At 48.5% G+C, this 13,115-nt stretch overlaps 1 protein-coding gene across 1 annotated transcript in view; it reads right to left on the bottom strand.

The window, feature by feature from the left end:
• Window positions 1–2,745: 2,745 nt before the first annotated feature.
• Window positions 2,746–13,115, bottom strand: part of Lrrc8c (leucine rich repeat containing 8 VRAC subunit C) — a 75,626-nt gene continuing 65,256 nt past the window's right edge. The window contains exon 4 of the mRNA XM_060381075.1: window positions 2,746–9,174. Coding sequence (XP_060237058.1) covers window positions 6,901–9,174 — 2,274 coding nt within the window. The 3' untranslated portion in view covers window positions 2,746–6,900. The remainder of the gene's footprint in view (window positions 9,175–13,115) is intronic.

Here is a 13,115-nt window from a genome sequence, read left to right as displayed (position 1 = left end):
ACTGAGAAGATGATCTCAACGAAATCACCCCACATTGTCTATATGAAATTTTATAACAGAATTCCAAGAAGCCTCACAACTCAGAGGAATGGAACTGTTCATATCAGAATCACTTCCAGGAAGCCAACTTTAAACATTGTAACTATAGAATTTTGCATATATTTTAAATATAGAATGCAAAATGTATATGTGTTTTTTTTTTTCTCAAGATCTGTATACCTGAAATTTGCAGTAAGATTCAAACATTTGCTTTTAAGTTCACTTGTGTATTTAATTTTGAGACAGGGTCTTGCTATGAAGCCAGACTGGCCTTGAACTCAGAACCTCTTGTCTTAGTTTTCCAAGTCGGATCCCATATGATGCCTGGCTCAAACACAGTTATAGTGTATGTCTGGGTGTAAGCTGACTTGAAAGAAAATTAATTCCTCAAGGAACAAAAAAGAAAAGAGACAGTCCATGTTTTACTTGTTTCCAGAATCTCTGAACCAATCAGAATGGTCCATTTGGTGTAGATGTTTGACAGTGATTTTGCTTACGTGTGTATTTTATATAAACTATTAAAACTCGGAAAACACACATTTACTGGTCACACATGTGCTCACCTGTGCATTGCTGGGTTTGTAAGACCTGGGGTCTCACGGCTCAGGAGTTCAAGATTGCGCCCTTCCCAGAAAAGAAAAATTGCGGGAAATTTGAAGTTGCAGTTTTGGCAATTTAGGATTGGATGAGGAAGCTATAAAGTAAGATAATTGGTTAGTCTTGGGTGTTTAAGCTTGGCCAGTTCTGCCAAGTGTGGATGTAGCTGCAATTGAAGGTGGGGGTGGTTAGCTCATCCTTGAAGATTAGGGCTGCGGGCTCTTGGCTACAGGTCAAAAGCTACTCAGAAGAAGTCTGGGTTCGTTGCTAAGAAACACTATCTCAAAGACAAGGGTCTGGTCCTTCTTTTTGCTGAGTAAAGGTCATTGCTTGCTTGCCTTTTTTTTATCTCTGTCCTCACAGATAGGGTCAAATTCCTCTATTCTCTGGAAAGGTACTAAGAGGCTTTAGCTTAACCTGGACCTAAAACTCAAAACTATAGGCTTTAGAAGACATATAGGTTACAAAGTTAGTCTAACCCTTTCAGGTTCACACGGGTTTATTGTAAATTTTCATTTCTGTGGTCTGGGCTGGGTGGGAATTTACTGAGGTAGCCTAGGCTAGCCTCAAACTTGAAGCAACCTCCCTCAGCTTCTTGAGAGCTGGAATTACGAGCCTGAGCCTTTATACCCAGCCTTTCAAATATTTTCAAATGTGAAATCCAGACTCCGATCTGTATTTGTAGATTTACATGCAGAAAATAACGTGACTAATGAAAAGTGTCTCACTTTCCTACGTTGAATGACACTACAAGCTACCCTGCCTGGGACTGCGGGAGTTCCCGAGGCGAGGCGGTCTGCACAGGCTATTTCTCTCAAGTCTCAGGCATTTCAAGGTTTGATTCCCAGTGAGCGGCTGTTGGGAGAGCCTTGGGCGGCGTGGCCTTGCTGGAAGAATCATGTCCCTGGGGAGGGCTTTGCAGTTTCTGCTTCCTGTTTACAGCCTCGAACCCCGCTGCAGCTCTGCCTGCTGCACTGCCTCCCTGCCGTGATGTACTGTTAGCCCCTGGGACCGTGAGCCGAACGCCCCTCCTATAAGTTGCTTTAGCTATGGCATTTTACTGCAGCAACAGAAAAGAGACTAAGACACCCCCCCCCCAGCTCGCGTGACTTTCCCCTGGATGGCTGACAACAGTAACTAACCGCCTCATTTGCTTAGCCTCGGTTTACCTCAGTGTGCCCTAAGGAAGAAAGTTCTGGAAGGAGGAACGGTGGAGGGCAGTAGCCGACAGTCTTTTCCTTCTGTGCGCTGCTGTGAAGCCACACCACATGGAATCTAGACCCTTCCTTAGCCTTTGTCACTGAAAGTTCTCCAGAGCTCTCAGGGCGTTCCTTCCGCTTCGGGAGACGCACCTCACTCAGCCCCTCCCACCACACCCCTTCATCACAAACATCCTCCCCAGACAGGAGCACCAGCAATGCTGCACAGAAAGCATGCGCGCTGACAGCTTAGCTCCGAGCGCTGACTCTGCTGTTCTCGGCCTCTGACACCCATGCAACAGTATGTACAGTGTTGGTAGCGGCCTTCTGTGAGGGTGAGTTTACTCAGAGCAGCGGTTCTCGGTCTCCCTAACACCGCCACCCCTGAATACAGTCCCTCACATCGTGCTGACCCCAACCACAAAATTATTTTAATTGCTACGCCATAACTGTAACTACTGTTATTTATGGTAATGTAGGTATCTTTGGAGGTAGAAGTTTACCAAAGGAAGGGGTCGAGTCACAGGTTAAGAACTGCTGAATTGGAGGACACTCTGGCTGTGCAGGGCCCTTCTTAGAGCCTTTAGTAACTCCGTTATTCCACAAGATCACTTCCTGAAGCCTGAGCAGGAGAGCCAGGGTACAATCTGACTTGGCAACTGTACAAAAGTTGTACTCCAGATTATACATTAAAGCACTAATTACCCAAATGGAACTCCAGGGACAATTGAGGTCGATGCAGTACAGTGAATTAAGGAAGGAAAGAAGCAGTTACAATTATAAAAACCAGCTGCAATGGTAAAGAGTGAACAAGCCCTTTTCCTGGAGCCTAGAGAACCTCAGTAATGGTTTCAGAACAAAAGATAAGCACGATTTCTAACAATAAGTAAGAAAGGGATGGATCCCCAAGTTCAGTTTAAAAAAAAGACTTTATTGTTGTTCCTGCACACTACATAGCCAAATAACATTAAGACATTTCCTTTCATGAACATGTATTATGACAAATCAATTATCAGTCCTTCTTCTTGACAGTCCAAGAAGTTTGCCTGCACTTGACAGTCTGAGTGCACACGAGCATAGGAAATGAACGCAAGACAAACACTGAGCAAGCACATAAGGCATGGAGTCTCACCGCCAAAGAGGAGTACGGTGGGAGAGCAGAGGAGCGAATGAATACATTCCAAACCATGCAGGCCAGGTCTGCGGTCAACACCTGTTATCCAGTGCCCAGGAAGCTGAGGCAAAAGGATCTCAAGGTCAAGGTCAGCCTGGGCTAAAAAGCAAGACCCTGGCTCAAAGAACAAAGCAAACCCTAAACACATCGTGGGGTCTATCTGGCCGCTAACTTAAGCTATCCAATGTTATAAACCCCTCTGTTTAAAAAAAAAATCCTTGGGAAGAGAGGGAAGACTCTCTTCTCTCTCCCTCAGATAATCAGAAAAATGCCATCTTCATTAGAGGATGACTTTGGGAAGGGGGATGGGAGCAGACGCTTTTTGCGTGCCTGGTATCAAATTATCAGAAACTTGAAGATTGGGACCTAAACCTGAAAACTGATGGTGGCTCTAGGCAAGACTGCCAGAGTGTTCTTACTGAGTCTCTAAACAGACAAGATAGACGCACAGATGCTTCAGGAAGCCTCCTCGGGGGAGCCACGCCATTTTGCTCCCTTGAGTATGAAGCCCTGCTCTTGAGATTCTGCCCCAGTGTAAACTCTAGTCAGCACCATTCATCCAGGAGTCACAGAAAAGTGTTAATGTAGTCTTGATTTACTCTCTGAAAAGCCAGAATTGCATCAACATTTATGTTATTTGCAAGAGTAGTGCTAACGGATTTTGTATTGGCGAGCGTGTTACTGTTGGAAAGGCAATACTGCTGATCAGGCCTTTGGTCTGAAACTGGATTAGAGAGGAAGATATCTAAAGCCGTAAGCTAGCATACTGCCAGAAATTGGGCTTCTGTTCCAAGAAGCCCATGGAAGAGTCCATGCTGTCTCAGACCCTATGACGGAAATGAACAACATCCTTCGAGCAGGAACATTCCCCAAGAGCCTGGAAAGGCAGCCTCCTGCTCGCTGCTCAGGACAGGATGGAGATGTCGGAGCTCACCGTAACAGCGGGGGTGGGAGTGGGAAAGAGCTGGGTGGGCAATCCGAGGCACCTACACATGTATACACCAGCTTCATCTCATCCAGAGTTTTGATATTCAAAACCAGACCAAATTGTGTGATAAGAAAACACAATCTGTTCAGAGGTGTCATGTTCCTTAGGTGTGGTTTTTATGATCTGAAACTTACATTAATTAGTTTGTGTGCCAGAGGACAACTTAGGAAAGGCAGTTCTGTCCTTCCACCGCGTGGATCCTGAAGATCAAAGTCAGGTCCTCCTTCCGGATGGCAAGTGCCTTTACCTACAGAGCCAGCTTGCAGCTTGGTGGGGTTCTATTAGGACCGCCCAACCAGAACATGACCACATGCTGTTTGTTCCCTTACTAAACCTCACTGTACAGCATGGCCGCCTTGGGCTTGAAGCCACCCCTGGAGTTAGGAATCCAGATGGCACATTTGTGATTTACACAGCAGCTTGTTATGACTCAGAGGCTGGACAGAGAGCTGGCTGATCCTTCTCAGAAAGAGCACTTGGAAAACACAGAGAGACGAGGCAGGGAGGCGAGGCAGCTGGCCTCTGTGCACTGAGCTGGATCAAAAAATGTTAGAAAAGTCAGCAGTTCAGGTACCTGAGTTTCCCATTGGAGGCTAAAGAGTAACCAAATGTGTTTCACTCAAGAATGTGAACAAAAACTTACCGTATTAAAAAGGACAAGAATCAGAAAACTCTTCAAAGTTAAGTTTGAAGCTTTGGAAGTTTTATAAAATCTAATAGAAAGTCCTATGAATATTTTCCTCTTAGTTAAAACACAAAGTCACAGCATTATACTGATTTACTGAATGCTATTTACAACTCAGGTTGGGGGTTAGCCTGCAGGACTATTACAAAAATAAATCAAATTATTTTGGAAGCTTGATAAAATTGAATTACTGGTGACTTGTTTTAGTTATGAACCCATATGGGATTTTTAGTTAATGCCAGATAAAGGCAGCATGAACATGGTATTTAAGCTGAACAGATCCCATTTGAAGGATGATGTTGGAAACACCCATAAACCTTAACGTCTAATTGGCTCAATTTACTTTCAATAACAGGTTAGTCGTGCTCAGTAATAGATAATTTGCTCATAAATCCTTTAAGACGGAGCTGTTTCTGAACACAACCCAACCCATAGTCAGGATCTCACATTCTAAAACCAAATACTTCTTCATATAAGAAGTCTAGCAATGATAGGGCTTCAAATATTATTACTTCAGTTCTAGGTTTAAGGAAATCATGACTGGAAGTTTCAAAAGAAAACAGAAGGACTTGCACGCGGCTAGCCCTTCACGCAGAGCTGTCCTGGGTCCTTGACCCGCACGAGCGACAGTTTCTGCCCCCATCTCTGTTCTGCAGTGTGAGGTAACTGAACCCGGGCTCCGGGGTGAACTGCTGGACAAACTTCCTCACTGAGCTGCACAGCCACATCTCTCTCTTAACTCAGGTGAGGACCATGTCTGCCCAGCGCCTTCAGAGCTGCCTTCCACAAGCCTGCATGCCACAAAAAGCGGAGCTGGGCAAGGCCACGGGGCTAAGAAAACATTCTTCAAAACATGCATCTGCCTCCTTCCACTGTCGACTCCGTCCTTACACCAGTCAGTGACCTGTGTAGCTCAAGTCTCCGCACTAGGCTGGAGTTTAAGGTAAGTAAAGGCTTCGCCAGCCGCCAGGCGGGAATTACTGATGAGCGACAACACTCAGAGGTCAGTCACAGATTCGGGAAGCAATCAGACCGTTGGGAGGCGGAACTTAAAGCAGAGAGCCGAGGCATTCCATGCTGCCATCACTAGCATCCGCATGGGGGCAGGCTCGCCGGAAGTCGTCGCCTAAGCACATATATATTGCGCTGTTTTCGTTCAGCAGGCAGAAAGTGAACGATCATCACTGCGCAGGCCCGGGGAGGGGGCGGGGCCTGCGAGAATACATCAGCTTTTTTCTTTTTTTTTTTTTTAACAGAGTGCCTTAGTAGCAAGATGGTTTTCCATCGAGAGCTTCCATCGAGAGCATCCACATATCAAGGCATCAAAAAATGATTAAATTACTCAAAACAGGCTTCTAATCCTATGATTTCAGAATTTAATTATCTGCTGGAATATTGAACTAAATCTAATTTCCCTAATGTTGTTCGCCAGTATCACAGGGCAATACCGAGGTTGGGGGGGGCTGTACTTAATTTTTAATGACATACTTTAGGATGTTGGTAAAAATTCAAATCAGTTAAACAACAAATGACGAGCACGAGGCTGACAACGACCAGGGACTGCCTTCTCTGCCCACACAAAACGCCCTTCTGAGGCTGACGGAGACTGTTGTTTAGGAAATAATACAATTAATGGTGCCGGAAAGCAGGGAACCTTTCAGGATAATACCTCTGTGACAATGCACTTGTGTGAACCAACACTCTAGTGTTTTCTAGATGGAGTGAAAAAACTGGACCAATGAAGAAGGCAGCTGACCCGAAAACAAGAGGCATGAGCTCCTTGGAACACGTGATGAAAACACAAACAAGGACAGGTAGAACCGAGGTAAAGATGGCACTGGCGAAGTGTCTCCGCCCGTTTAAAATATGCCAAAATGTACACAATCTGTGATTCCCTTCCTTTCACAAGAAGGAACTGAGGTGAGAAGACACAGCCCGGAGCCAGACAGAATTAGCCATCCCTGTGGCTAGGAAACACTTAGAGATGCGTGAGCCTCCAGGACAAACAAAACTTTAAAATGTTAATATTGAAAAAATACAATTAAAATTTTATTAAAAAATACATACTCCTTACTCAATCTTTGTGTACATTTTGTCTTGTGTGGAAAGGAAAAGAAAAACAAACAAAAAATAATATAGGAAAGGCATTAAGACTACCTAATTCTTTATATTGTATTTGGTAGAAGCATGTTTCAGTCATATTTTGATGAAAAATAAGTTATTCCGCTTTCATTTGCTCCCGGACATCTGAGGGCAGCGTCTCGAACAGAGCATCTTCCACAACCAGCCCGGCTCGCTTCAGAGCCCGGCAGTCCCCCAGCTCGGGAGGGAGGGTCTCCAAGTGATTGCCTTTGATGTCCAGGTAAGAAAGGAACAGTAAATTCCCGATTTTGGGCGAAAGCACGGAGAGGCTGTTTTTCCCAATCTTCAGAGTTTTCAGTTTCTTGCAAAAGTACAGTTCATCGGGAAGGCTCTCCACCTTGTTGGAAGTGATGGAGAAATACTGTAAACTTTGCAGAACTCCGATTTCGGGCGGGATGAAGCGAATGTCGTTATAGGACAAGTCCAGGTAGCGGATCTTGTTGCAGAGGAAGAGGTGGGAAGGCAGCACCTCCACCTTGTTGTGGCTGAAGAAGAGCCGCTCCAGGCTGCTCAGCTTCTTGATGTGCTCCGGGATGTAGGTGATGCCGTTGTGCCACAGCTTGAGCACCGTGAGCTTCCTGAGGTGCTGGAAGCTCACGATCTCCTCTATGGACTTGAGGTTGTTCTCCTTCAGGTCGAGCTCCTGCAGGCTGAGCAGGCTGAACACGGCGTGGGGGATGCGCTCCAGGTCGCAGTGGACGAGCTCCAGCTCTGTCAGGTTGGTCATCTTCTTCAGGTTGTTGAGCATCACCAGCTTCGTGCCGTCGTTGTGGACACACATCTTCTGCAGGTGGCTGGACACGTCCACCACGGCCTGAGGGATTTTGGAGACGTTGCTCTTGATGGAGAGAATCTTGAGGCTCTTGAGGTCCCGCAGGGACTCCAGGGCGACGTTTTTGGAGATGTCGTGGCTCAGGGAGCCCACCAGGTAGAGCTCTTCCAGGTTGCGGAGGCCGTACATCCAGGGGGGCAGCTCCCGCATGTCGTCGAACTTGACGCTCAGGACCTTGAGGTTCTCCTTGAGGAAGGAGAGCGCGGCGCTGTGGATCTTGACGGAGCACTGGTGCAGGGACAGCTCCTGCAGGTTGTCCAGCTGGGCGATGGTGGCCGGGAGCATGACGTTCTTGATGATCTCCAGCTTCAGGGACTGCAGCTCGGTGATCTCGAACACTGTGTCGGGCAGCCCGGACAGCATGATGAGAGGCAGCTCCAGGCGGTTGTGGGCGTTCGTCTGCAGCTTCTGCCTCAGCTTGTCGGGGGTCCACTCGTTGTTGAGGTTGAGCTGTTTCAGCTTGTTCTCGCTGACTTCCGACAGGAACACGGCGAAGCGCTTGGAGTAGAGAGGGTCGTACTGGTCTATCATGTGCAGCATGAAAGCGAAGTCGTTCTTCACGTCCGGGATGTCGTCGATCCCAGTCTCCTGCCGGACGTACTCGAAGGAGTATTCCCTCAGAGAGCGGTAGAACAGCCAGTACAGGGTGTAAAGGCACGTCAGGCCGTAGATGCTTACGAAGCACAGGTAGCAGAAGGACAGCTTGGAGAACAGGTGAGCCATGGTGTGGTTGCAGGAAAAGGTCTTGTAGCCCGTCATGTCCTGGATGTCCACGTTGCAGTCCACGGTGAACTGTACCTTGGAGACCAGGGCGCTGTTGTAGGCGATGATGATGAGGAATTTGATGACCTTCAGCACGGTCTGCCGCACGTACATGGCATAGAGGATGTCACCCTCCTCCACGTGCAGCCGGAACTTCTTCACCTTCTCAAACAGGGCCTTCGCCTGCTCGCCCTCCTTCTTGTCCAGAGCCCCCGCCGTAGACTTGTCCACCACGAACTTCTCGGGGATGGACTTCAGGGACTGGGAGTTGACCAGGCTGCCTTCGGGACCCGACTGGATGGCGGCGGACCTGCTCACGTGGTTCTTCCTGTTGTCCTTCTCTTCTGAGTCCTCCCCGGACACTTCAGAGAGGGCCCGCGTGGTCCACGGCGAGTCGAAGCACTTCCCCAGGATGGAGATGAAGTGCTCAATCTTGGAACTGGAGCCCGGGAATTTGAACCAGAAGTTGCTACAGAGCATGAACACCAGGGTGTGGATGAGCACGAGGTAAGGGAAGTACTTGGCGTACCAGTGCAGGGCCCGCTCGTAGCACATCTGGTTGATGAAGCTGTACTGCTGGAGGTCCAGGTCCGTCTTCAGGCCTTTCATCTCCACCGTGGCGGGGCTGCTCGCCGAGGGCTTGGGCGGAGGCAGCGGGGTGGTGCCGACGCCCGCCTGGGAGACGTTGGAAACGGAAGTGTGGTTCTGAGCGGCCTGCACCCTTTTTGGAAGGCAGATGATCTTGTCTTGCATGACCTGAAACACAGAAATAATAGTTTCAAATTATATTACCCAAAGAGCCTTTGTAATGTCATTAGTGCAAAGAAAGTAGCAATAACATCCAATAAATGTCCATTTCCTCTGCCTGGAGAGCATTACATTCGATTCCAGTACCAAGACTTTATTCTTAGCTCATGTTATGGAAAAATGAAATATCTGACTTTGTTCACCACACGGAGGAGGGCTGAGACAAGACAGCTAGCGGGATGGTCAGGACATGGAACAGGGTCATAGGAAAGTGAAGGAGTATTTAGGGAATATTTTCAATCTTTGCATTTCCTCTCTCACCGCAGCCTGAGAGTTGGCACACGCCCTCACGGGATCCTGGTTGAACCAGATGGCTCTCGACCCTGTCTTCACTTGCGTGAGATGCAGAGATGTGTGGTAAGAAGAAACGTGGGAATAATTCCTGGTGCTCATTTACCATTCCCCTTCCACCCACACTGTGTGTGACACGCAAGATTAACGCGCCTGGCTCTGCTGTAACGGGGCTCTCACGGAAGCGTTCCCACGTCCTTCAGAGACGAGAGGACCCAAACAAGGCTCAGGAGCAACGCATTCATGCGTTAACTGGCTGCCTTGGAGAAGGGTCTGGAGTCCCGCTGCGCGGCCAGGGCTTTGTTGAGAAGACTACCACGGAAGGACCTCAAGCAGCTCCTGGGGTGTGACGCAGAAGCAGCAGGGTGCAAGCCGTCTCAGATGAGGCTAGCTGCTGCCTGGGTCAAATCAGGAAGTCCACCTCACAAAGAGGCTGGGGGCATGGAGCAATACGGACAACTTGCAATGCTCAAAAGAACAACCGAAGAGCACCGAGGAATGAACCTAGTCATGAGTGATGAACTTAGTAATGAGGGAAAGTTGGCTTGGGGCTGGTGAGATGCTGGGTAGTAAAGAAGCATGCCGGTAAGCCTGCTGTCTGGAGTTCGAGCCCAGAGACCCACGGTGGGAGGAGGGAACTGACCTCCACCCGTGCACACAAACACACAAAAGACAAGTCAGCTTGTATCTCTAAACACTAGACACCCAGCGTCTGGCGATTCTGTAAGAGCAAGGACCTTGTGACAGTAAAGGACTTGGCACTGAAACAGCTCATGTGGAGTGGACCCCCATAGCACAGAGTGTGACTGAAGAGGCTACCAGTGCTGCTTTAGTTTTGGACACATGTGGCTCATCCCTGCTCCATAGTCAGCAAGAAGGACTGACTTCCCTTGGGGTTAGGAAATACCTTCCAATGCTCCTTCACAGGGCTCCATCACTTTCTTCCCATGGGCTCGTGTGCTCCTTCCTGCCTGGTCCCTCTTCCCTCTCAAGGGTGTTCTCTGCAGCTGTCCTGTCTCTTGCTCAGCTCTGTGTGAACCCAGAACTCACTTCCAATGCACGCGGGCACCTGGGGGCAGTGCATGGTTCATCAGCTGACCTTTTTAATTCATCTTATTTCAAACGCAGGGGTGTTTTGGCTGCATGCTTGTCTGTGCACCTGGTTCAGGTCTGGCACTCAAGGAAGGCAGAAGAGGGCATTCGATTGACAGGAGTTACAGACAGTTGAGAGCTGCCGTGTGAGTACTGGGAATTGAACCCGGGTCCTCTGGAGGAGCAGTCAGCGCTCTTACCTGCTGAGCCATCTCCCCAGCCCTCCACTAGGTTGTAAAGTTCATGTTTGAAGTTGCTGATTTTGCTGCTGTGGGCTGAATGCCGGGTCTGTACATCACCCCACCGTCCATTTCCCATGAATACTTGTTTCTAAGATTTCTGTTTTCCTGTCCATCTGCTCCTGTCACGGCCACTTGATGGGCTTTGCTGTTGTTGTTCTTACCGCCTCTTTGGCCATTCTGAAGGGAATCATTTTAAATTCATGGTCCATTGCTTCAGAACATGACGACCTTGACTGAATCAATGTCCTAATTGTTAATTTTAATGTTAGTTTCCCTTTAAAAAAAGTTTCACTTCCTTTTGAGACAAGGACGCACTATTCTGTGCAAGCTGACCTCACACTCATGGCAATCCTCCTGTCTTGGCCCACCTGAGTGCTGGGATTATGCATGTATCGATACCCAGCTCAATCCCAGCCTTTCTTGCAATTTTCTTCGCCCGTTCTGGGAAAGGTGCGTTTGGGGTGAGAGGTGGTTTTCTACTGCCTGGATGTGCTCTTGTGATCTCTGTATCCGTCTGGACCCGGGGCCATCCTGGGCTCTGTCACAGAGCTCTGGCCTCTCACCCGGGTGCTGTCACCTTCCAGGCCCACGTTGGAGACGGTGGGTGGGCTGACTGAGCTCTGGCTGGGAGGTACTGAGGGCAGGGCCTCTGAGGCACTGGCTTTAGGGTCTGGTCAATTATCACTCTTTCCAGACCCTTCTGGGAATAGGGGCTTTGGCTTCAAAGAGTGAGCAGGCCCAGTCTCCTACCTCGCTTGGAGTGTTTCTAGTTCCCTGTACCGCAGGAGCCGAGGCCCTGTCTTTCCTGCTCAGTGTTGGAAGAAAGCCTGGCGGCTGATCAGCTCACATGGTGTCCTGTCCCTGCTCCAAGGACATGCTTGTCTGGGTCTGCAGCCACCGGTGGGCCGTGCTGGCTCAGCCATCAGGACGCCACACATAAACAGGGAGTGTTTTGAAGTCTAGCATTTCATGAGGTTTTCTGTAACCTCATGTGTATACCACCAACAAAGTTAGACAATAGCCAGAGGTCACTCGCCATCCCATGTCTGTGGCTTTCGGTCTGACAAGACAGAGCCTCACAGTGGCTATCTATTGCTGCTCAGTTTGGTCAAAGCAGATTTTCTCTTCCTCTTCTTCCTTCCCCTCATCCTCCTCCTCTTCTTTTTTTCTGCGTAGCCCTGGCTGTCCAGACCAGGTTGGCCTCAAACTCAGATATCCACCTGCCTCTGCCTCCAGAGTGCAGTGATTAAAGGCATGTGCCACCACTACCCTAAGGCAGATTTTTTTTAAAGGAACATTTTAAAAGTTTTTCATACACATATGAAATTACCCCTGTCCAACCTAAATCTCCTCTTTCACTCCCCTGGACCTTCCTAACACTTCCCCATCCCTTTATGTCTCTTTAATTTTAAATAACTGAGTCCGATTACTGAGGCCTGAATGCTATAGGTATGGACACACCCACTGAAACATGGACAACCTACCACATTGCTGAGGAAAAACAACTCCTCCTCCTTAAACAGATGCTAACCGCCAACAGCGGCTCACCTGGCATGGGTCTTCATGAGCCCGGCGGCCATTCTCACCGCAACTCTGACAGACTCTTTCTTAGGCAGGTATTCACAGCCACTCTGAGTTTATGAATGCGAGGGGCACGTCATGGCCAGGAGCTAGCATCTCTCGCCCTCCTCCTATCCTGTAGCTCTCACACTCTTTCTGCCCTTCTTCTTTGGTAATCCCCAAGCTGTTGGCTGTGGGGACTGGTGCACAGGCCCCATTAGGATTGAGCATCCCGTCACTTACTCTCAGCGCCCTGACAAGCTCTGAGTCTCTGCATGGACTGCTGCCACTGGGTAGCTACTTCCTTTGAGAAAGGGTCTCACGTGTCACCGATACATGGGATTTGCTAAGTAGCTGACTGAACCCACAATCCTCCTGTCTCTACCTTCTAAGTGTACCAACCTTCCAAGCACCAGCCAGCATGGTTGGTTTGGGTGATGCCAGGGATTGAACCCAGGTCTTTGTGCATGCTAGGCAAAGGCTCTACCAACTGAGTTCCAATTCCAGTGTAGCCATGGCAGATTAGATCCAAACTGGCAGAATAGACCAATAAAAAACTACACCAAAGTCTTTTATAGGAAGAGGTGGCTTGGTGATGTAAGTTTACTTTCTCTTAGCGCCAGATCCACCATAATGTTAATGTCTTGGCTAACCTTTACATTAAATATACATCTATGCTTTAACTGTCTCTGTCACTCTCCACTC

This window comes from Meriones unguiculatus, chromosome 3 (assembly GCF_030254825.1).
Source record: "Meriones unguiculatus strain TT.TT164.6M chromosome 3, Bangor_MerUng_6.1, whole genome shotgun sequence".
NCBI lineage: Eukaryota > Metazoa > Chordata > Mammalia > Rodentia > Muridae > Meriones > Meriones unguiculatus.
The sequence above is the reverse complement of the archived record's forward strand: the minus strand, read 5'-3'. Positions and strand labels throughout refer to the sequence as shown.